Source organism: Humulus lupulus, chromosome 5, assembly GCF_963169125.1.
Source record: "Humulus lupulus chromosome 5, drHumLupu1.1, whole genome shotgun sequence".
Lineage (NCBI taxonomy): Eukaryota > Viridiplantae > Streptophyta > Magnoliopsida > Rosales > Cannabaceae > Humulus > Humulus lupulus.
In genome coordinates, this window is record NC_084797.1 from 72,331,682 (window position 1) to 72,356,291 (window position 24,610).

Genomic DNA, 24,610 nt, shown 5'->3' on the forward strand with positions numbered 1-24,610 from the left:
AATTGGATTTATATATGTGGAATTAATTGGATATATGTGTGACTAAGTGGCATACATGATTTATATGGTAATATGAATATATAGGCATGTTTATGTGTATTAAATATGCATGTGGGCATGTTCTTGTCAATAAGGGCATATTTGTAATTTTGACCCGTTGAGGGTATAAATGTGATTGTATGTGTTAAAAGATTGAGGCCACATTATTATGTGGATATATTTGCGATATTCGACTCGAGGTGATCCTAGTGAGCGGATTAGCGGAATAGTCACAACGGGGTTAAATACTCGGCTCGGGGTGAACCTAGGGGTATTTTGGGAAAGTAGTGGTATTCAGGATTTACCGGGTAACATATAGTTATTTGGTGATAAATTGGGTATGTCAGGATTAATTGAGAATTTATAGGACTACTTGAGGATTAGCGAGAAATGTGATAAATGATGGGTTTGCCCTTGGAGGCACTAAAGGGCTAAGGATAAGACTAGGGGCATTTTGGTCATTCTCTAAGCTTTGGATAGACTTAGTTGTTAGAGAACCCTAGAACCTTACGAAAAACCGAAGGAAAAAGAAGAAATCACTCTCAGAGGGTGGAGGCTAGGATTACTTGGGGTTCAGCTCAGGTTGAAATTACTAATAAGGGAGGTTTATAACCTGTTTTCCTTGTGAATTTATATGATTAAGTTAGGTTTTGGGTGAGTTTAGCTCTAGGTTGGGTTTTGAGTTGGGTTAAGGATTTGACTTAGATTTCGGGTTGCTTGTGCTGTTTAGGATGTGTTCTTGAGGGTCCTTGTAACGTCCCGAATTAGTTATTAAGGCTGAGTGCCTTGATTACTGTGCCTGGAGGGCATAGTTGGATTTATATACACAATTAATCGAATAAATGTGTGACTACGTGGCATACGTGATTTATATGGTGATATGATTATATGTGCATGTTTATGTGTATTAAATATGCATGTGGGCCCGCTCTTGTCAAGATGGGCATATTTGTAATTTTGATCTGTTAATGACATAAATGTGATTATATGCGTTAAATGATTGAAGCCACATTATTATGTGGATGTATTTGAGATGCGTGGTCCGAGGCGATCCTAGGGAGTGGACTAGCGGAATAGTCACAATGGAGTCAAATGCCTAGCTCGGGGTGAGCCTATGGGTATTTTGGGAACTTAGCATATACTTGGGATTTACCGGATAATGGGTGATTATTTGGGCACGTCAGGATTAATTGGGAATGTATAGTGCTATTTGAGGATTAGCGGGAAATGTGGTAAATGGCGAGTATGCCCTTAGGGGCATTAAGGACTAAGATTTTGTCTAGGGGCAGTTAAGTCTTTTAGGGTCAAGAGGATAGACTTACCCTTGGGATACCACAGTCACTAGAAGTCTGTAGAAGGAAAACAGAGGGAAACAAGACAACTCTCTCTCTCTTTATCTTGTCGGTTCTCTTCTTCCCCTTGGTGTAAATAAGTCTGCACACTTGGTAATTCTCCTAAATTATGTTAAAAAATATACATTGGTGCAGCCTTTTTTAGCTAGGCTGATACAGCCACTTTTTGTTTTTCAATTTGGTATCTAAATACAATACATTATAGTCATTTATGACATAATGCAAAATTTTAAAAAAAAATTAAATAATTTACAGTAAAAAAAATAAGATTCAAACAACTTGTCGCACTTATCCCTATTTTGTTAGGTGGGAAAAATTGAACCATTTGAATCTTAATTTTGGCACAGTAAAAAAAAATTATAATTATCACTGTCCAAATGTAGAAAATAAAAAGTAGCTACACCAAAGTATAAGCTCGTAAATTATACCAAAAAGAAAAAGACGGAATAAATTTTTTTAAATGTACATATATTTGTACAGCCCTTTTGCATTTCCTCGAGCTAACATCCTTTTTAACTAATATTCCATTTACAATTAATTATATATACAAAGCTCTTGCTGCAGAAAGTTGGCAATGGTACATCCAAATTAGAGCAAATAACAGTACAATTTACAAACAAGTTTTTGTAATTGTATTCGTACCATAACAACTCAGTCCGCCAAAAAAGAAAAATAACAGAGGCACAGAAGAGAAGAAAACGAGGGCCCATTCTTTGTATCTATTGTGTCAGCTCTGTTTGGACAGAAGATAGGTCACAAGTAATCCATTGGAAGCTCCCAATCATCCTCCATCTCTTTATTCAATTTATGAAACTTACTTTTAGGGCCTCTTAAAGGTCTATCAAAATTGGAGTATTCATCCAGATTATCTATCGAAGAACTGCCATTATGTGAATCCAAAAAACCCTTGTAGAAGCAAATAAATAAATTTAGTACCCCTGGGTAACAGGGAAAATATCATTGACATCATCTTCTCCAATTATAAGACACAAGGATCTGCCTATGATGTTCCTCATCAGATGAAACAATGTAAAACAATTAACATGAAAATAAAAGTGAAAGAACTACATTTATACCTGTATAAAATAGTGCATTTCCTTCAGTTTGGGAAATACAAAAAAGATAATGAGAAAAACCTACCCTAACTTTTGGTTAAATTAAATAATGCATCTTTGATTTTTGAAAATAATATATGCCTCCCTTCAAATTTGATTTCTAAACAAATTTACACGTTAAACTTCAGTCAACATTAAAACAAGATAGATAAAAACACCCTTGTTAAAGCATAAGCTTAAAATTTAAATAATAATAAAAATGCAGAAAAAGGTTAACTTTTATTTTTATGAAAAGTTCAAATCCTTTTTTGTGCATTAATTTTTTAGTTTGATTTTGTTCCTTAATAAGTGTCATATGAGTGGATTTGTGTATAAAGTGAAACTTGAGAGAATTTTGTCACTTGATAGAACTCACTGGTTCTATCTCACAAACAGATTAAAAACAAGAGAATAGGGCAAAATGGATATGTTATTATTCAATCAATGAAAGGCTTAGGAACAAAGAACAATCTGAAATAATCCTCTGATCTTAGTATCTTTATTGATGTCAATAGAAAATACAGATTTCCAAACTCTTCGAGATAGTTTGTTGTCTCCCAAGAAAGTATTTTACTCTCTTTTACAAAAAGTTCTAATCTGATATCCCCCCAAAAGAGACTAGGAACTTATACACACAATCGGCCAAGCCTACTAGACAAAAGAAAGGAGCCCAGATAACTCTAAGTACCTATTATTACAAAACTGGGCCAATTAAAGTCGTTTTAATTGGTCTGCTGGTTATTTCTGCACCTAGAATAAGTGAACCTTATTTGAGGCCTATCAATCAACCAAAAGAAAACACCTGATTATCTAAGAGCAATGCTCAATACAAGACAAATTACATATCCCCCATACTACCCCATATGCACCTCTATATTCTCCTAACAGAATATTTTCCAACTAACTCAACAATCCCATGACTCACTCTACTGACAACCTGCCTATGTATATCAACACTACCCTCACAGCTCACTGCCTAGTTGGTCTTCTTACTACTCCTGGTGTATGTGAACCAATTAGGGGGTCCATCATCATTTCAAAAACCAAAAGTGATTTGTGTAATTCAGGAAAAAATGAGTAAAGGTTTTATTTGCAGACTCAATACAAAATGAGGCACTTAAAAATCAGTTTCTACAGCTAAGAATAGGAGTATTAAAGATTTGGTGGTCAACAGTGAAGAGAATTCAATTTATGTAGAGGGCTGGAATTTCCATTTTAGGAGGAATTTGCATGAAAAGGGAGATCCCCAATTTTCTGGTCATGATGCAGAGTTTGGAACATGCATCGATTCAGTCTATGATGGAGGATAGGAGAGTGTGGGTTTCTGCTACTACAAATGAAGTATTCTCTTGTAAATCAGCTTTCGGTACTCTTAGTTTGCATCATTTGAACTCTGAGGAAAGGTGGGCCAAAGCCATTTGGAAGAGTTGTGCACCATCAAAAGTTAAAGTGATTGCTTGGTTATTAGCATTGGAAAAACAGAACGTTCACGAGAAACGGCCATACCAAATGTTGTCTCCAGGATGGTGTATATGTTGCAAGAGAAATGGAGTGAATATCTCTCATCTTTTCCTGGATTGTGAGTTTGTTAAAGATTTGTGGAGTAAATTGCTCACTGAATTTAATATTTAGTGATGTATGCTTCAATCTTGTGCTCAGTTAAACTATATGGGGGAAGGAGGATTTCCACATTGTGGACAGTAGCCATTCTTGCTGTTTTCTGGGCTGTTTGGTTGGAAAGGAATAATAGAATTTTTGAAAATAAAGAGGAGTCAGTAGAAGGGATTTGGGAGAAGCTATAGTTTTGGATAGCAACTTGGGTTTATCGAGTTAAAAGTCTTGAGGGTTTATCTTTTTTTGATCTTAGTAGAGATTGGACAAGTTTTCTGTACTAGTTTGATTAGTTTTGTTAGTTTTTTTTTTTTGTTAGTTATATTTTTTCTTGATTGTTGCCATGGTTTTCCACTGCCATAAGTGAGGGTTCTTAATAAACTTGAGAGGAGATTGCTCATGGACATGTGACCTTTGTGTCTTTAAAAAAAAAAATACAACATATACCCTACCTTAGTTTTGATAGAAGTATCTACTTTTAAAAATATGGAGATGTATTCTATGTTTTTCAAAACATGGGGATAAATGACAGTTTTGATCAAATCCACGAAACTATTATGGTATTTCAAAATTCAACAATTATGTGTACAGCATTCTAAATGCCTCCACGCTTGTATTGTATGCTGAGTACTATAGATTATATATGCTTATAACAAGAAGCAGACAAGGTTTCAAGTTATGTGCTTCACTTCAGGTGCTCAGATGCTTTGTAACCATCACTTATTATATAGAGCATTTAAATGGAAAACTTTTCTAGGAGGGGAAATCTTTCATTCACATACGGATAAAAATCAAACTAAAAAGAATTCTGTAGGTCCGAACTCATGGGAGAAAAAGGTACCTTGGTCAATCTATGTATTCGTGTAGCTGCAGCTTCATGTACCACAACAGCATCAGAGAGAACTCCCAGCACATCCTCAACAAGCAAGGCATATGTACTAACCTAAACCCAAGTGTGACAAACAGCAGAGATCAGAGAATTTAGTATTTGTGCAAGACAATTATAAGTATAACAAGAGCGTGTAAAATTAGCCAAAATATAAATCCAAATTATCCAATCAAAAAACAGCAAAAGTTTCTATTTTTGGCAATGCTATAAGATTATAATTTTGCGTCCACATACCAAACTTGAGGGAATTATTGAGATTCCATAAGAATCAAGCTCTAGTGATTCAATAGCCCCTGAATTAATATTAAAAGTATATCCACGCACCTGTAATTGTAGTAATAACTAAATATTAGTCAACTGAATAGGCAAATAAATGAAAGAAGCCACCAGAAAATAAAAGGTGACACACCTTGCCAATATTCTGCCGATCTGGTGTTACAACTTTGTACCCTACCTACCAAATATCAAAACTTAAAACCTCAAAGTATAAAGGCAGAATTGAATCATATAGAACCCAACATAGTATGGTAACTCAATGCTAATTCACAAAGCAGGGAATAGGAAGGAATAACTTGAAATTGGATATAAACCTAGTTTTATCATTGATGGAAAAAAAATCTATATACTACACACACACACACGCACGCACACACACACTGTCCAAGAACCTCTACGAATTCAAGAGCCTGGTCTCTCTCCCCAATTCACTATCGATTCCCTCCCTAACATCCAAACTGTCTTTCCAATCTATACTAATCAGCCACACAGACTTCCAAGTCACTTTCTCTCTTTTTATGCCTAACATAGGTGTATTTAGTAATTGATCAATCGATTCCCCCACCCACCCACCTCGTACTCTCACCTTGCACTTGGGATGAAAATCAGGAAATTGGATATTCCGGCTTTCAAAATCTTCCCATGTTACTTCAAATTCCAGCAATTGCTTCCATTCGATGAGGATTTCCGGCTCCCCTTGTGAGTTTCGTCACAGTCCTTTTACTCATTCAGGTTCTACCTGCCAGTCCAGCTCTTTAGTGAGTATAGTAATAGTGGTTGGATTTTTGTTGTCATTCCCGCAGCCTTCTTGAACACGGACGCATGATGTGTGAAAATCATAGGAGGTAGGTCCAGCTTGTATGACTGCGCCGATCCTAGAGATCACTTGGTAAGAGTCAAAAAATCTTGGGGATAACTTTTTAACTATCTGTCTTGCAAGTGACTTGTGGCAATAGTCTCAACTTCATATACACAATGTCTCCTTCCACAAATACTACTTCTCATCTCTTTTTATCAGCGTAATCCTTCATCCTCTTTTGGGAACAATTCAAATGACATCTGATTTCTTCCAAAATTTTATCCCGTAGTTGTAAATCAACATTACAAATAGGAGCAAAGCCTTCCTCAAGCTGTAGCAGTGGGGTGGATCTCTTTTATAAAGGGCTCAAAATGGGGTTGTATGGGTTAAAGTATTGTACCAATATTCTGCCCATGGCAGCCTATATCCACCATTTTGGTTTGTCCCCCGCAAAACACCTCAAATATGTTTCAATTCCTCGATTTACCACCTCCGTTTGTCCATCTATTTATGGGTGGTATGCGGAGCTAAGTTTAAGTGTGGTGTCTTGCAAATCTGAAAATTTTAGTCCAAAGCTTGCTGAGAAATAATTTGTCTTGGTTTGAAACAATAGACAGTGGAATCCCACGTAACCTCACCACTTCCTTCACAGATGTGGCTGCCACCACTTGTGCATTGTATGAGAGATTGTGTGGGATGAAATGGGGGTACCTGGTGAGGCGGTCTACAACCAAAAAAGGCAATCAAACCAGTCTAACATAGGCAGCCCATCCTCAAAGTCATCAAATCCTGGTCCGGAATATGTAGAGGTTGCAGTAGTCTGGCTGGTGATAAGGCTACATTTTTGTTCTGTTGACATATAAAACATTCAGCCACAAAGTGTTGCACTTGTCTCCTCATTCCTCACCAAAAAACATCCAATATAATTGCTGATACCTCTTACTATATACCCCAGAATGTGTCCCGCTTTTCCACTGTGGTACTCCTCCAAAAGTTGAGGAATCATAACTGAATGCACAGAGAGAACCAATCTGCCCTCGTACAATTTTCCTTGCTGCACCTTATAGTTAGGGAATAAATCAGGGTCTTGTAATACTTGTCTCTTTATTGGTCCATAAAAAGGGCCATTAACTATTTAGCATGTATGTTGTCTCCATGGGCGTGCTAAGAAACTGCTAAAACAACTAGTTCACTATCCCTTTCTCTTTTAGATAAGGCATCAGCAGCTTTGTTTTCTATCCCCGGTTTATGTTCTATCACAAAGTTGTATCCCAGCAGCTTTGAGATACATTTTGGTGCTCATATACTACCATCCTGCCTTTGTTTCAACATGTATTTAAGGCTTTTTTGGTCACTGTGTACCACGAACTTGAGGCCCAAGAGATAGGGATACCAAAACCCAAGACATTTGTCTCTATCACAAAGGGTTGATGAAAATTGGAGGGAGCCAAAACTAGAATTGATGCAATTGCCAACCTTAGAGTGTCAAACGCAGTCTGTGCTTCTTCATTTGAGTGGTGCCACAATATGCCCATGGTTTCTCACAAACTTTCGATGGTATTATGTCAAAACCCAAAAGCCCTCTCAAAGCCTTCAAGGTGGTTGGTGTTGGCCATTCAACCATGGCTTGTATATTTTTTGGGTCGACTGCCACTCCTTTGGCCTATACAATATATCCTATCCTACGTACACAAGTTTTTCTTGTCCAAATGTCTTGACATTGATTACCAAGGAATATTGCCTCAAAATGTTTATGATGACCTGCAAGAGTCCAATTTGTTTGTCTGTCATCAAAAATTACTAGGACACATTTGTGAGTATTTTTTCAAATACATCTTTAATCAGGGCTTGAAAGGTTGCGGGTACATTTGTCAATTTGAAAGGCATCACTAGGAACTTGTAATGGCCTCCGTGTTCGAGATACAGTCTTAGTGTCACTCTTATTTGGTGGTATTCCAGTTTCAACTCTATCTTGGTAAATAGGTGTGCCCCATAAATTGATCTAATTGTTCATTTATGGGAAATTTGTTCAACACAGTGGATCATAACTTATACACGTGCATATAAATGTATGATTCACCATGGTAGTGCATAAAAAGCGAGCATCATTGTAGTTGTGCCTATAAAATATATTAAAAAGATTAAACTTTAACAATTTTGATTAATTAAAAAACCTTAAAATTTAAAACATTAATAATTTTGTTTCATTTTTTTCTTCTTAGATTTTAATTAATTGACATACTACTAATTGACACTAAAACAGTTGATTTTCTAAAAAGTTTGAAATTTTTTATAAATTATTAATATTTCAATTAATTAAAAGCTTAAGAGGAATTCTTTAAAAAAAGCTTAAAGAGGAAAACACATAAACAAAATTATTAATTTTTTATTAGAATTTCAGTTTTTAAACTTGTATTGAAAGCAAAGGTACTAAAATAGTATAATCAATAAGTTGTGACTATGTTGAATAATTCACGCAATCACTTCATAGTTGCATCCCTTTGCACTATCTCATCCTTTTGCACAGATATTGATAAGGTGTCATACTATTTCTCCTACAAGTTGTTCTACCTCATTTTTTTGGGCTAGTGGTTATCGACAAGGTGTCATACTTAATAGTTGCATCCCTTCCTTCAAAATATAGTAGTGATCCATGGCTTTTTGAGGAGGCTGATCACTTCTCGGATTGTTGGTAGTACTTTTTCTTCCATTTCACCATCTCTCTTTACAAGATCTATTGTGGAAAATAGCTTCTGATATTTTTGTTCTGAAGAGCAATGCCATTTAGATAGATATTGTACAACCTATAGACAGATTTGGTATCGAATACCGTATATTCTAGGGTAATTATAATAAACTTAAAATCACCAAAATAGGGAAACAATATTCTATATACCGTGCTAAGAAATTTGTTTTCTTATTTCTGTGTATTATTACAATCAGTGAACACAACCCTATTTATACAATTTTCACACTTAATCCTCTTAATTACGTGATAATCAACAAATTACAAAAATAGCTACAAATCATCTAAAACAGGAAAACTAATATTTTACAATAACAACCAAATCGTGAGATTTGATTTTCTTTGATTCTCTTATTTGTCAATATTTCCCTCAAGCTGGACTGTAAATATTGATGAGTCCAAACTTGTTTACTAATCTTTTCTTTAATAAAGTGATGATCCACTTCGACGTCTTTAGTTCTGTCATGATGTACAGGGTTATGTGCAATACTGTGCAATACTGATGGTAGATTGATTATCATAGTAGAGCTGAATGGGAGATTCATATTCAATTTTCATTCTTCTAATAGGCGTTTAATCCACATTGCTTCGCACACTCCATGGATCATGGCTCTATACTCGGCTTCTATGCTACTTCTTGCAACAACTGTTTGCTTTTACTTCGCCATGTCACTACATTTCCCCCATACAATTGTACAGTACCCAGATGTAGACTTTCTATCATCAACTGACTCAGCCCAATCTGCATCTGTATATACTTCAACCTTCCTTTCGGTTGTCTTTTTTGAAGAAAAGACATTTTCCTGCTATTTGCTTGAGATACCTAAGAATTCTGTATACTGCATTGAGATATCCTTGACATGGATCATGCATATCGCAAAGGCAATATCAGGTCTGGTATGTGAGAGGTAGATGAGCTTCCCTACTAGTTGTCGGTACCTTCTTTGTCAACTAAACTCCCTTCAAACATTTTTTTCTTGTCTCCGAGCTTGATTGGAGTTTTCCTGGGTTTACTGCTGTTAGATATGAATACTAGTTGTAAAATTAGCTAGAAATTAGGCTAATTAGCTTTCTTTATTCTCTTAGTTTCCTAGAATAGCTTCCTTAAGTTGTGTATAAATATGTTATTTTCTCAATGAAATAAACAAGACAATTATTCTCTTCACTATTGTTTACATGGTATCAGAGCTGAAATTCAAAATTAGGGTTTATCACAAAATTGGGATTTGCAATTAGGGTTTGTTCATCTTCCTTAGGGTTCATTTTTCAGAAAACCCATTTAGAGAGCTCCTGAACTCTCATCGCCGGCACCAACGGACTGCCCAGCTACCGATCTGCAGAACCCCGGAGTTTGGTGGTCGGAATCGTAGCGCATGAGCCACATGCACCGCCTGAAGTTTCTGCGACAACACCCATGCACCGGCACGCATGAGCTCCCCTTTTCCGGCTGTTTCTCTGCCGGTTGACTTTTTCGGTGTTTCTGACCCTATGGTGCATCTGTTTCTACCATCGCTTTCTTCTTTTTGTGATCGTTGAGGTTTGTCTGTCATCCTTTGGTGTGATTCTTCGTTCTGTCTCTTTGCTCTTGCTTCGCTGTTTTAGGATTATGGCAGAAAATAAGTTAGCTATTGTGACGGATATGGTGCCGATAATGTCTAAAATTATCGACCATAAACTCAATGGTTCAAACTATTTGAATTGGAGCAAGACTATTCGCCTATCTACGGAGTATTAACAAAGATGATCACTTGACTAGTGATCCTCCAAAATCAGATTCGAAGGAGAAAGCTGATCTGACATGGCTTAGGGATGATGCTCGCTTATTCCTTCAGATTCGAAATTCTATTGATAATGAGGTAATTGGTTTGATCAATCACTGTGAATTTGTTAAAGAACTAATAGATTATTTGGAATTTTTGTACTTTGGAAAATGTATGACGTGTGCAAAGCATTTTATCGTGCGAAAAAACAAGATCAATCCCTCATAAGCTATTTTACGGCATTCAAGTAGGCATATGAGGAACTTAATACGTTGTTGCCCTTTAGTCCTAATGTGAAGGTTCAACAACGTCAGCGGGAACAGATGGCTATAATGAGCTTTCTAGCGAGGCTCTCCCCTGAATTTGATTCTGCAAAAACACAAGTTCTTTCTGGGTCTAACATCTCATCTTTGCCAGATGTCTTTAGTCGTGTTCTCCGCACTAAAACTACTCCATCTGCTCCACTTACTAGTGCTTTGGTTAGTCGCAGTAATAGTAATGCACCTGGAAGATCTTCTACCTCAAGTGAACAGAAAGGGGGATATCCACAAGGGTCTGGCAATCGAACATTGGATTCTGGAGGCAATTTTGTAACTATTGTAAAAAGCCTGGTCACACAAAATTTGAGTGTAGAAAGTTGCAATTTAAAAATCAGCAAAGACAGTTCGCTAATGTTGCAAGCACTAGCAATGCATCTGACAAATCGGTCGTTATTTCTGCTGATGAATTTGCCAAGTACTCACGGTACCAGGAATTACTTAAGTCTTCATCTCCTTCTGTCACTACTAATGCTGATTCAGGTAACTCTAATGCATGCCTTATTTCTACATTCTCAAAATGGGTCATTGATTCTGGAGTCACAAATCACATGACAGGTAATTCCAGTCTCTTTTCTACTTTTCAATCTCATAGTTCCACTTCTACTGTTACCTTAGCTGATGGATCATCATCTTCTGTTCTTGGATTTGCACCATTACTCATACACCTCTGCTTACTTTGTCATCATCCTTACACTAACCTAATTTATCATTTAATTTGCTTTCTGTTAACCAACTCACTCGTAATCTAAATTGTTGCATCTCATTCTTTCCCAATCATTGTTTATTTCAGGATCTTATGACGAAGAAGATTATTGGTAAATGACATGAATCTGGCGGCCTGTATGTTCTTGATCCACTGCCACCAACTTCTATTGCTTGTTCGAGTGTCGCTTCTGCTTTTGGGGCTCATTGTCGGTTGGGTCATCCATCCCTTCCTTTGTTTAAGAAATTTTGTCCCCAATTTAATAAGATGTCCTCATTAGATTGTGAGTTGTGTCAGTTTGCTCAATATCATCGTCTTAGTTCAAGTCATCGAGTCAATAAACGTGTTACTGTTCCTTTTGAATTAGTTCATTCTGATGTTTGGGGTCCTCCTACTTTGTCTAAACCTGGATTCAGGTATTTTGTTACTTTTGTGGATGATTATTCTCATGTAACTTGGTTACATTTAATGAAAAATCGTTCCGAGTTATTTTTTATATTTTGTGCATTTTGTGTTGAGATCATAAATCAATTTAATATTTCTGTTCGTACTTTGCAAAGTAATAATACCAAAAAATATACATCTGCTCTTTTTCAGTCTTATATGGTCTCTAATGGCATGTTTCATGATACTTCTTGCGCTGATACTGCATCTCAAAATGGTGTAGCAGAACGTAAAAACAGACATCTACTTGAAACTGCACGAGCCCTCTTGATTCAAATGCATGTTCCTAAACCTTTTTGGGCCGATGCCATTTCCACTGCATGTTTTCTTATTAATTGCATGTCATCTTCTGTTCTTAATGGTGAGATCCGATATAAAGTTCTTTTTCCTAATAAGTCATTGTTTCCTGTTGACCTAGGATATTTGGTAGTGTTTGTTTTGTTCGAGATATTCGTCCACATGTCACCAAATTAAATCATAAATCACTAAAGTGTCTTTCTCAATTATTCTCGTCTTCAAAAAAGATATTGATGTTACTGTCCCAATCTTAACAAATATTTTTTCTCCATTGATGTTACCTTCATGGAAAATACACCTTATTTTTTGTCTTCATCTACTCCTCATCAGGGGGAGAATGATGATTTGCTGGTGTATTCTACCACATCTTCTGACCCTAACACATGTTCTAACGAGTCTCCTATTTCTCCACCTATCTCAGACACAACACAACAAGTCTCCTGATTCTCAACCTGCCTCAGCTACAGCTCCTGACATGCCTCCGCCTTCTATTAATGTGTACTCTAGGAGTCCACCTCCTATTTCATGTCCTGCACTTGCTTCTTCGTCATCAAATCCGGACTCAAGCGATGATTGATAACTCTATGGTAAAGAGTTATTTTTATTAACTTTAAACTTGATTTTTCGTGAAAAGAGTAATGAATGTGATGTTGTTTGTAAGTTTGATTAGTTTTTAGCACGTGAACTCAAGAAACTTGAGTTTAATGTGAATTATGAGAATAGGAGAATGTTTGGGCGTCGTAAGTTCTCATGAAGATTTTATCATGGAATGTAAGGGGAAGTGGTAATAGAGAGAAGCGGAGGGCGATAAAAGAATCTATTTGCAAGGTCAATCCTGACCTTATTGTGCTTCAAGAGGTGAAAAAGGTTAAAATAGACAGAAGTTTCGTAGGTAGTATTTGGAGGTCCAGATTTAAAGCTTGGATTTATCAGCAGCCTTTGGATAGGTCAGGCAGGACATTAGTTGTTTGGGATACTCGTAGTGTTTCTGTTTCGGACTCTTTGGTTGGGGAGTTCACCGTTTCCATTCGTATTGAAGCTGAGGGTAAGAACCCTTGGTGGTTTACCGGTGTTTATGGGCCCGTGGCTTATGGTAGAAGGGAGAGTTTTTGGGATGAGTTGGCTGGTTTACAGGTCATTTGTGGCAGTCAATGGTGCTTAGGGGGAGATTTTAATGTGGTTAGGAGAGGAGATGAAAAACTGAATAGCGTGTCCAACACTAGAAGTATGAAGAATTTTGATGCGTTGATTAGAGAGATGAACTTGGTGGATCCTAAGCTCCAGAATGGCCGTTACACTTGGTCTAACTTCAGACAAAGGCCTATTTGCAGCAGGCTCGATAGATTTTTATTTTCGCCTTCGTGGACATAGCTCTATCCTTTCATTCGTCAGGAAGTATTGGTTCGCATTGTCTCAGATCATTGTCCGATTGTGTTGGATTCAAATCCTCCTTCTTGGGGTCCCAGCCCTTTCAGATTTGATAATTCCTGGCTTGAGCATAAGGATTTCAAGGTGTTTTGTCAGAAGTGGTGGAACTCGTCTAAGATGATGGAGTGGCCGGGATATGGGTTCATGGAAAAGCTTTCATTGGTTAAAGACAAAGTTAGGTTAGAGGAAGGTGGACAGTGGAATGAACAACTTCTTACGGAGCGAAGGAAGATTAAGGAAGAATGGCACCAAGTTGTATTTGAAGAAGAGAGAGAAGTTTGGTTTAAGTCGAAATGTCAATGGGCCAAACAAGGAGATTCTAATTCCAAGCTCTTTCATAGTATCCTCAGCGCTCGTAAAGCTAGAAATTTCATCTCTCGAATTAAGGAAGAGGATGGGACTATCCTTAACAAAGAGGTTGATATAGAAAAGACAATTGTTGATTTTTACTCCTCGTTGTATTCTTCTGCCCCTAGGAGGTGGAATGGTGTCGAAGGAATTTCTTGGGAGCCTATTCCCTCTTTCTTATCCTCTCTCCTTGAGAAGCCGTTCTCGGAAGAGGAAATTCGTCGTTCAGTTTTCGATTGTGAGGGGTCTAAGGCTCCGGGTCCCGATGGATTCTCTTTAGCTTTCTATCAGGATAACTGGGACACGGTTAAGAGTGATCTCCAAGCAGTGTTCGATGGTTTCTTTAAGGATGGGGTTATTCATCAGAGGACCAACGAAACTTACATTTGCCTAATTCCGAAGAAGCTGGATAGTTGTCGGGTGCGTGACTTCAGGCCAATTAGTTTGGTCACTAGCCTTTACAAGATTATTTCTAAGGTGCTGGCCGGTCGTCTTAGAGGGGTTCTCCCGGATACAATAGCTGAGACTCAAGGAGCTTTTGTAGAGGGCAGGCAGATCTTGGATACAGTGTTGGTGGCTAATGAGGCAGTGGAGGAGTATCGGAGTAAAGGCAAGAAGGGTTGGGTTTTCAAAATTGATTTTGCTAAGGCTTATGATTGTGTTGACTGGGATTTCCTGGGATTCGTTCTGGATAAGAAAGGTTTTGGTGTAGTTTGGAGGAAGTGGATTCTAGGGTGTTTGTCTACTACTTCTTTCTCCGTGTTTTTAAATGGGAGACCGAGGGGGAAATTTAAAGGTTCTAGAGGTCTTCGCCAAGGTGACTCCCTCTCACCTTTCTTGTTTACCTTGGTGGTTGATGTTTTGGACAGGATGGTGGATAAGGCCAAGAGCGTCTCAGCCTTGCGAGATTTCAAAGTAGGGAAAGATTTGGTAGAAGTCAGCCATCTTCAGTTCGCAGACGACACGATTTTTTTTGTGGACGATAATGATTCCTTGTCAGCCCTGTTGGATATTCTAAAAGTTTTTAGCGAAGTTTCTGGTCTTTCAATTAACCTGCAGAAGTGCCAGTTATTAGGGATTAACTTGGAGGAGGAGATAGTGAAGCTTCGTGCTAGGGAGATTGGGTGTGAGGTGGGTCAGTGGCCTATGAAGTATTTGGGTCTTCCTTTGGGGGATTCACCCCGTAACAAAGGTTTCTGGGAGTCCGTGGTTTCAAGTTGTGCTAAGAGGTTGAATAGGTGGAAGTGTGCCTTCCTTTCTAGGGGAGGCAGATTGACACTTATCCAATCGGTTCTTTCTTCTATTCCGGTGTATTATCTGTCGCTATTTCGTATTCCTAAAGGGGTCGTGGATGTGTTGGAAAAGCTGATGCGGGACTTTCTTTGGGAAGGGGCTGATCATTCTAAGTCGGATCATCTGGTCTCGTGGAAAGAAGTTTGTAAATCTCGGGATCACGGGGGTCTTGGGATTGGCAATTTAGATGCAAGGAATAAGGCTTTTCTTATGAAGTGGTTGTGGCGTTTTCCGATGGAAAGGAACACCTTGTGGCATAGAGAGGTGCTGAGTAGGTATGGTGGGGATGGAGGTTTTTGGGACACTAGTAGAGGGAGGAGGTTGTCTGTTCGTGGCCCGTGGAAAGATATTTCCTCCCTTTATGAGGAATATCTTCAGTTTGTTAGTTTCAGGGTGGGGAAGGGGGATCGAATCCGCTTTTGGGAAGATATTTGGATTAACGGTGTTCCCTTAGAGGATCAGTTCCTAGATTTATTTTTGATTTCGATGGCCAGAAATTTTTTTATTAGGGACATGGTGGTTTTAGGAAGGGGTTCGGGCCTCCAAAGTCAGGGTTGGGATTTGCGTTTTAGAAGGAATCTGTTCGATAGGGAGGTCACCAGCCTCTCTCAGTTATTACTTTTGTTAGAAAGGGTGGCTTTACCAGTAGTTTTAGAAGATCGGAGGGCGTGGTTACCCGATGGTAATGAAGTTTTCTCTTGCAAATCGGCCTTTTGGAGGTTAAGCTATATTCAGTTGGGTTCTGTTCGGGAGTGGGGGAAGTCTTTGTGGAAAAGTGTCTCTCCTTCAAGAGTTAAAGTGTTTGGTTGGCTGGTTTTCAATGATAAACTTAATGTTCAAGACAACTTGAAAGAAGAAGACCCTATCATTGTTTGTCCCCTGCTTGGTGCGTTTGTTGTAAGCAGGCAGGGGAGTCCTCTAGCCATTTATTCTTGGAGTGTCATTTCTCAAGAAAAGTGTGGGGAAAAGTCTTAGCTGAGTTTGGTATTCTTTGGTGCATGCCCTCTAACTGTTCTCAATTGTTTCTCACTAAGTTAGGGGGCGGCAAGCGAGTTTCACGTCTTTGGCAAACTACCGTGTTAGCAACTTTTTGGGCCTTATGGCTAGAGAGAAATAATAGACTATTTGAAGATATGTCTAATTCTGTAGAGACTATTTGGGATAAGATAAAATTTTGGGTGGCTACTTGGGTGTATAGAAACAAATTTTTTGAGGGGGTTATCTTTTCTGACCTAATTAGAGATTGGAGCAACTTCTGGATTTAATTTTTGTTGTTTGGGTTTAGTTGTGGTTTTTTTGGGCTGTTGTGTTGTTTTATTTGTAACCACGGTTTTCCTCCGCCACAAGTGAGGGTTTTCATTAATTTGAGTTGAGGTCAGTCTTTGACCTCTGTCTCTTTTTCAAAAAAAATCTTGAGAAGCAGGAGTGAACTCTAGCTCTGGAGAGAATGAAGTGTCTAGGGGTAATTCTAAACTCCATGACCACCGAGCTTCTTGCTCGGGATGGATGTGCTCCCCCTGAAGTGAGGTGGGAGTAAAATAAGGAGAATTTTCGAAAAAGGTGACATCCCTGGAGGTGTAGGATTTCTTGGTGAGGGGACAATAACAACGGTAACCGTTCTTTGTTGGGGAATATCCTAGGAAAACTATTTTTATGGCTCTAGGATCTAGTTTACTCCAGTGTTTGGAGTGTACGTGGACAAAGGCAGTGCAGCCAAAAACTTTGACTGGGAGAGTATTGGTGGAAGTGTGAGGGTAGAGAGATCAAAAAATGGAGTATGGTGTTTTGAACTGAAGGGGCCTACTGAGAAGGCGATTAATGAGATAAGTAGCAGTAAAGACAGCGTCACCCCAAAGATATTTTGGAACATGCATATTGAACATAATGGCATAGCTACTTCTAAGAGATGGCGATTTTTTCTTTTGGCCACTCCATTCTGTTGTGGAGTATCTACACATGGGCTTTGATGAACAATCTCATTCTGTAGAAGATAGGGACCGAGGGTGGAATTGAAATATTCAGTACCATTATCAGTACGAAGCGTCCGAATAGACGTTTGGTATTGTGTTTCGATCATTTTGTGGAAATTTTGGAAGACTTGGTAGGTTTCGGATTTGTGCCTAAGTAGATAAACCCAAATGATTCGTGTATGATCATCAATGAATGTGATAAACCAACACTTACCAGAGGAGGTAGTGACCTTTGACGGACCCCACAAGTTAGTGTGAACAAGAGAAAAGAGGCTGGATATAGTTTGTGAGGAAACAAAACGCAAGTATGTTTAGAAATTTGGTAGACATCATGTTGAAAATCAGCAACCTTTTTATTGATAAACAAAGACGGAAATAAGTGTTTTAAATATAAAAAACTTAGATGTCCAAGTCGACAATGTCACAACATAATTGCTCGAGAATTTGAAGAATAAACAAAATTAGACATAAAACTTGAAGCCAAACAATGCAAAGGAGGTTGCTCTTTAGGCGGATGTTGAAAGAAATAAAGTCTGTAACGAATCCTAGCACTGCCAATCATCCTCCCCAATGATAGATCTTGAAATTGACAAGAATTTGAGAGAAATTTAGCAAGATAGTGATTATCATAGGTCAATTTCTGAACTGAGATTAAATTGCATTTTAATGAAGGAACGTGAAGTACTGAATTAAGAAGTAAATCATAAGACAATTTCTTGGTGCCAATTCCTGCAATAGGTGAGTGAGTTCCATCTACAATTTTAACACTAGAGGTAGTAGAGCAGGGACAATAGGTAAACCTGTCATGTGATCAGTTGCGCCAGAATCGATGATCCATGGTGTATGGAAAGCAGAAGAAGAATTACCAGAGTGTGCAACAGACGCACTATGAGATTCGGGACCAAACTTGGGTTTCATGGAGGATTGACTGAGGAGCGTGTATATTTGTGCAAGTTGTTCCTGACTGAACGACGGGGCAGCAGGAGTGCTCGGATTGGTACCATCCGCAGTCCGAGTTTGATAGGCCTTTTTGTCATTCTGGCGACTACGAGTCCAATTTGATGGTTTTCCATGAATTTCTCAACAAGTGGAGCGAGTGTGGCCATGACGTTGACAGTGATCACACCAATGTCGTTCCCCCTTACGATTAGGTCAAGGGTCAGGCTTGGATCTACCAAATGGTGGTGGGCCAGACTTAGAGACAAGGCAGAGCTTTCAACAGTGGGCAATTCTGGAGTGGTGAGCATGATGCGACAACGTGCTTCTTCCCGTCTGACCTCAGAGAAGGCTTCTTCAGTGTCAGGAAATAGAGAACGACTAACCAAACGACCCCAAACTTTATCAAGATTACTGTTCAACCCAATAAGGAATTCAAAGACCCGCTCGTTTTCTCATTGTTGGCGCTGGAATGTGGTGCAAGTAGCACATAAAGGAGTGGTATCCAGATACAAATCGAGTTTCTGCCACAGGTCTTGTAAATCTGAGAAATATTGGGTTATAATGTGAGTACCTTGCTTGATTTCTTTGAGTTTTGTACGAATCTCAAAAATCTGGGAGGCATTCCCAAGGTCAGAGTGCATCTTCTTAGCAGCATCCCAGATCTCCTTAGCAGTCTTAAAAAATAAATACCTGAGACTGAATTTTGGATCCATCGAATTAATAAGCCATACAAGGATAATAGAATTCTAAATCTGCCATACCTTATAAGTAGAGTCGGTCAGAGGAGTGGCAGGAAGGTCACCGGTGAGGTACCCAAGTTTGTCACGCCCACAAATAACCAATTTTACCGACTGTGCCCATTGTAGATAATTCCTACCATCAAGTTTGTGAGTTGTTATGTGCAGAGCGTTGTTGCCATGACTGTAAATCTGGCCCATGGAGCTAGAGGACTGATTGTGGGCTTGAGTTTGGACTGTAAGTTGAGTGGGCCCACTAGATTGGGAGGAAACCTCTTCATTGCTTGACATTATTGGAGATAATGGGTTGAACAAGTTTTTTATTTATTTTATTTTTTTTGAAAAAAAAACGTGGGCCAAGGAAAAATGAGGACAAGTCGAACGAGGGCATCAAGGAAGCCGAACAGAAGACTGGGTGAATGCAAACAGGTCTGAGGGCTTGGAACTTCGCTGGAGAAGAAAAGATGTCGCCGAACTGAGAGGAAAAGATTGGGAACGACGAACAGAGGTCGGAGAGCTACGCCTGCGCCTAAGAGTGATGCCGGTCTGGACGAGGACGTCGAACGAAGCTGATGAACAGAGGGTTAGAGAGCCTGCGCCTGAGAGTGATGCTGGTCTGGACAAGGACGACAAACGGAGGTACGCCGGAATAGAGTTGCAGATGTCGCCTGGAGCCGAAGAGGTCGCCGGAACCCTAACAGAATGATCGGACTGGACAGGGGTGATGGACCCGATCGAAAAAAAAAAGAAGGAAAGAGCCTTACAGCTCTGAAAGCATATCAAAGTCTATAAGAGAAATATGTTTTCTTATTTTTGTGTATTATTACAATCGGTGAACACAACCCTATTTATACAATTTTTACTTAATCCTCTTAATTACATGATAATCAACAAATCACAAAAATAGCTACAAATCATCTAAAATAGGAAAACTAATATTTTACAATTACAACCAAATCGTGAGATTTGATTTTCTTTGATTCTCTTATCTATCAACAAATCTTTTACTTCAAATTCCTGTGCTAGCATACCTTTAAGTTCGTCTTGCTCTCCATAATCATCACTTGTTATTATCATGTCATCGTCATAAACAATGAGGACAATCACCTTACCCTTGTGAGTGTTTGAAAAACAGGGTATGATCTGATTGAGTTTGTCTGTATCTATGCCTTTGTATCACTTGATTAAATATTTCAAACCACGCTCTTGGAGATTGTTTTAGGCCATATAAAGATTTTTTCAGATGACATACATTCTCTATTCCATATCTATCTTCGAATCCTGGAGGAATTTTCATAAAAACTTCTTCCTTTAAATGTCTATTAAGAAAAATATTTTTGATGTCTAGTTGTTTTAAGGGCCAATCTAGGTTGGCAGCAATAGATAATAGAACTTTTGCAGTGTTTAACTTCACAACAAGAGTGAATGTCTCATTGTAATCCACGCCATATGTCTGAGTGAACCCTTTTGCAACTAATCTTGCTTTGTACCAGTCTACTGTTCCATCAGCTTTGTGTTTAATTGTAAACACCCATTTACACTCCACTACATGCTTATCTCTAGGTCGATTGACAACTGTCCATGTGGTGTTGGCTTCTAATGCCTCAATTTCCTCATACACTGCTTGCTTCCACTCAATCTGTGCAAGAGCCTCAATAATATCCTTAGGAATTGCCACTTGCTCAACTTTTGATAGGAAAGTTTTGTAATGAGGAGTGAGTTTACTATAACAGACATATCTAGACATTGGGTGTTAAGTACAGCTTCAAATTCCCTTTCTTTTGACAATAGGTAGCTCAGACTCAGGTTCAACCATGCTGGAAGACTCAACATTACTTACATCAGGAGTACATGGATCAAATTCATGAGATGTTGGAGCATTAGTTGACTGTATTACTTGATGGGTGTTTTATCGCAGAGAGTAGACTAAGAGTTCCTTAGTCTTAGGTGGCTGAGATTGTTGCTACTCAGAAGAGTTTTGAAACTCTGAAATTTTAGGAATAGTTGTTGGAAGACAAGTAACCCAACTAGAAACTTCACTCACTGTCCCTCCCTGAAGTGAAAGGTTGGGATAAAAGGGTTGTTCTTCATGGAATGCAACATCTACTGAGACATACATATGACGAGTAGGGGGGTGATAACACTTGTATCCTTTGTTAGTAGATGAGTAACCCAAAAAAACGCATTTAAGGGCTCTGGGATCAAACTTGGATCGGTTTGGGCCAAGAACATGAACAAAGAGACACAACCAAACATTTTCAAGGGGAGATTAGACACCAGCAGTGTATTAGGATATACTTTGAGAAGTATGGATAGAAGAGTGTGAAATTTCAACACTTGAAAGGGCATTCAATTTGATAAGATAGACAGCTGTAAGAACAGCTTCATCCCAAAAGTGTTTCAGAACTGAGGTTGTGAACATAATTGCTCTAGCAATTTCTAATATGTCTATTTTAGCGTTCAGCAACCCCATTATGTTGGGGTGTGCCTGCACATGAACTTTTGTGAATGATGTCACGAGAAAGAAGATAATCACCTAATATTGAGTTAAAATATTCAGTGTCATTGTCTATGTGTAAGACTTAGATATTTGCATTGAATTGATTTTTGATCATAGAGTGAAAACTTTTAAAAGTCATGGCCTCATCATATTTGGATTTAAGCAAAAATATTTAACTAACACGTGTGTGATCATTAATAAAAGTAATAAACCATTTTCTAGATGGACCCCATATATCACTATGAATGAGATTAAAATGTTGAGTTGATTTGTAAGGTATAGAACGAAAAACAGCACGTGTATGTTTTGCCAATTGACAAATGTCACAATGAAATAAGCTCAAGTCTTTATTCCGAAACAACTTACGAAATAAATGTTTCAAATATGAAAAACTAGGGTGGCTTAGCCTATAATGCCACCGAATATGTGAGGAAATACAACTAGAAATAAAAGCTTTATCAACTTGAGCAAGAGGAGACAGATCAAAGTAATACAGCTCGCTACATGCCTCTGCATTCCCAATCATCTTCCCTGAGGACATATCCTGAAAAATTACATCCAAGTGATGAGAAAGAGGCAAAACATTGCTGATCATGGGTTATTTTATTGACCGAAAGAAGATTACAAGAAAGATTGGGAACATGAAGAACATCATGTAGTATAATGGAAGATGATAACTGTATAGATCCTTTACCAGCCACAGGAGAAAGAGAACCATCAGCAATTTTAATTTTGTGAGTAGGCAAGGAGCATAAGTTGTAAAGTGACTAGACTGACCAGCCATGTGGTCCGAAGCCCCTGAGTCTACTATCCAGGCAGATTTTTTAGCATTGACGGCAGCGGAGGTACCTTGAGTGGAACTAGACAAAGGATCAGATGTGGAAGCATTGGTTGCCGTGTTCAATAGCTGATGGAGTTGAGTGATTTGGGCAGGAGAGAAAGGGAAAGCCTCGGATGGTGCAACTGTCATGGCCTGGCTGTCAGAATAGTTCCAAGAAGAGGAACAAGGCTTCCAATCAGCAAGTTTCCCATGAATCTTCCAACATGTCTCCTTGGTATGACCAACTTTACTACAGTGGGTACACGAGGGACGATCACGATGAGTCCCTCGAGAGTTATCACCATCACTAGAACGTTGGGCAGCAAGGGAAAATTATTCAATTTCAGTAGAAATAGGAGAACCCAGCATGACTCTTTTCCGACTCTCCTCCCTACAAACCTCTGCAAAAGCTTCACGAATGGTGGAAAGAGGATTTTTCCCCAAGAGATGACCACGTACCTCATCTAGGTCTCGATTAAGTCCATGAAGAAAATAAAAAAATCTCTTTACCAAGAATTTTTTGATAAAAAGCATCAATAGAACATTTCCATTCAGGAACATTAAATAGATCAATCTCTTGCCAAAGATTACAAAGAACACCATAATATAATAATGAGTTACCATAATAGTGCATTGTCGCTGGTCCCGAAGACTAGACTTGAGTAGAATTCTCCAAATCCGAGAAGGTGCAAGTGCAGGAGCAGCAATAGCACCATTCAGATATCCCAAGCGTCCACGTCCACGTCCACGTAGGTACATCTTCACAGATTCGACCATTGCAAGAAGTTCTGATCGTTCAACTTGTGGATAGTGATTTGTAGAAAGTTTTGGTGATCAAATGGAGAGGGAGAGGCATCGGAAGAACCCTTGCTGATGGTGGAGTCGGCTGAGTTATCATCAGTGATGGAGGCCGTGGTAGGTTGTTTGGTGAAATCAGGTAAGGTGGCCATGAGAAATAAGAGAAAGCTTCAATAGGGACATAAGGAGGCTGGGATTTCTAGTACTAGAAAAGAAGGCAGGTGCGATTTCTATGGCTCAAGTACCATGTAGAAAATAGCTTTTGATATTTTATTTCTTAAGAGCTATGCCATTTAAGTAGACATTGTACAACCTATAGACAAATTTGGTATTGAATACCGAATATTCTAGGGTAAATTTAACAAACCTAAAATCACATAAATAAGGAAACAAACTATTATATACAGCTTGGTTACTTATTCTAGAGGATACTGAAATAATAAAAATTAATATATATTTTCTACATCTACTGCTCCAAACTCTAGTAGCAATCTCCACCCTTCATGGTGCACTCTTTGCCTCATGGCTCTGAGTGACACTTTAGTTTTACAAAGTCCTAGTTCTCCTATCAAGATTATTGTTATCCTCCCTAAAGTAGACTTTATAGCCAACACTTGCCAATTGACTTTCATGACTCCTAATTTAAATAGCCATTACATTCCCAATATGACATCTTCGATGCTCAACTTCAATGGTATAAAGTTTTTGACTACTTCGATCTTTGAAAGTGAAAACATAACTTCTTTACAAATTCCCAATGTGCTAACTGTTGCACCAGTGCCCATAAGGACTTTGTATATGGTTGTCGTGATTGGTAAGTTTGAGAATTGAACAACTTCTTTACAGAGAAAATTGTGTTACTCCGCAATCCACCAATAACATGACCATTTGCTACTCAATTTCCCCTCATATTTTCATTGTACATTGGTCAGCAACCCCCACAACAGAGTTCGTGGGAACTTTTATACATTTTGTTTCTTCATTTGCTTCTTTTTCCTCTTTCATTATCTTTTAGTTCTTCAGGTGGACAATTGTCGTCGATAATAAGAACCTGTAACTTTCAATTGCAAACATGGCCTAGAGAGTATTTTTCTTCACATCGGAAACACAATTCTTTCTCTCGTCAGCTTTGCTATTATGCATCTGTGGAGCAGTGGTACCCCATTGGTTGGAGATTTTTTCTTCACATCGAAAACACAATCCTCCTTGTCAGCTTTGCTATTCAGCATTTGAGTAGCGACAGTACCTTATTGTCCGACGTGTCATTGATATCTTCCTTGGCACCAAGTTCTTGTTCTATCATGACCATTTGCTGTTCGATTTCCCCTCATATTTTCATTGTACATTTAGTAAGTAAACCCCACAACAGTGTTCACGGAAACTTTTATACATTTTGGTTCTTCATTTACTTCTTCCTCTAATGCATCATCTTTTAGTTCTTCAGGTA

The 24,610-nt window shown here is 38.5% G+C and overlaps 1 protein-coding gene across 2 annotated transcripts in view; it reads right to left on the reverse strand.

The window, feature by feature from the left end:
• Window positions 1–1,829: 1,829 nt before the first annotated feature.
• LOC133777438 (uncharacterized) overlaps window positions 1,830–24,610 on the reverse strand; it is a 29,070-nt gene continuing 6,289 nt past the window's right edge. The window contains exons 4-7 of one of the 2 annotated variants that reach the window (XM_062217026.1): window positions 5,395–5,439; window positions 5,220–5,309; window positions 4,938–5,039; window positions 1,830–2,297 (exon numbers count right to left, since the gene is read on the reverse strand). In XM_062217026.1, the coding sequence (XP_062073010.1) occupies window positions 2,145–2,297; window positions 4,938–5,039; window positions 5,220–5,309; window positions 5,395–5,439 (390 nt within the window). In that variant the 3' untranslated portion in view covers window positions 1,830–2,144. Of the gene's footprint in view, window positions 2,330–4,937; window positions 5,040–5,219; window positions 5,310–5,394; window positions 5,440–24,610 lie in introns of both variants that reach the window. The other variant, XM_062217027.1, reaches the window with a different exon arrangement.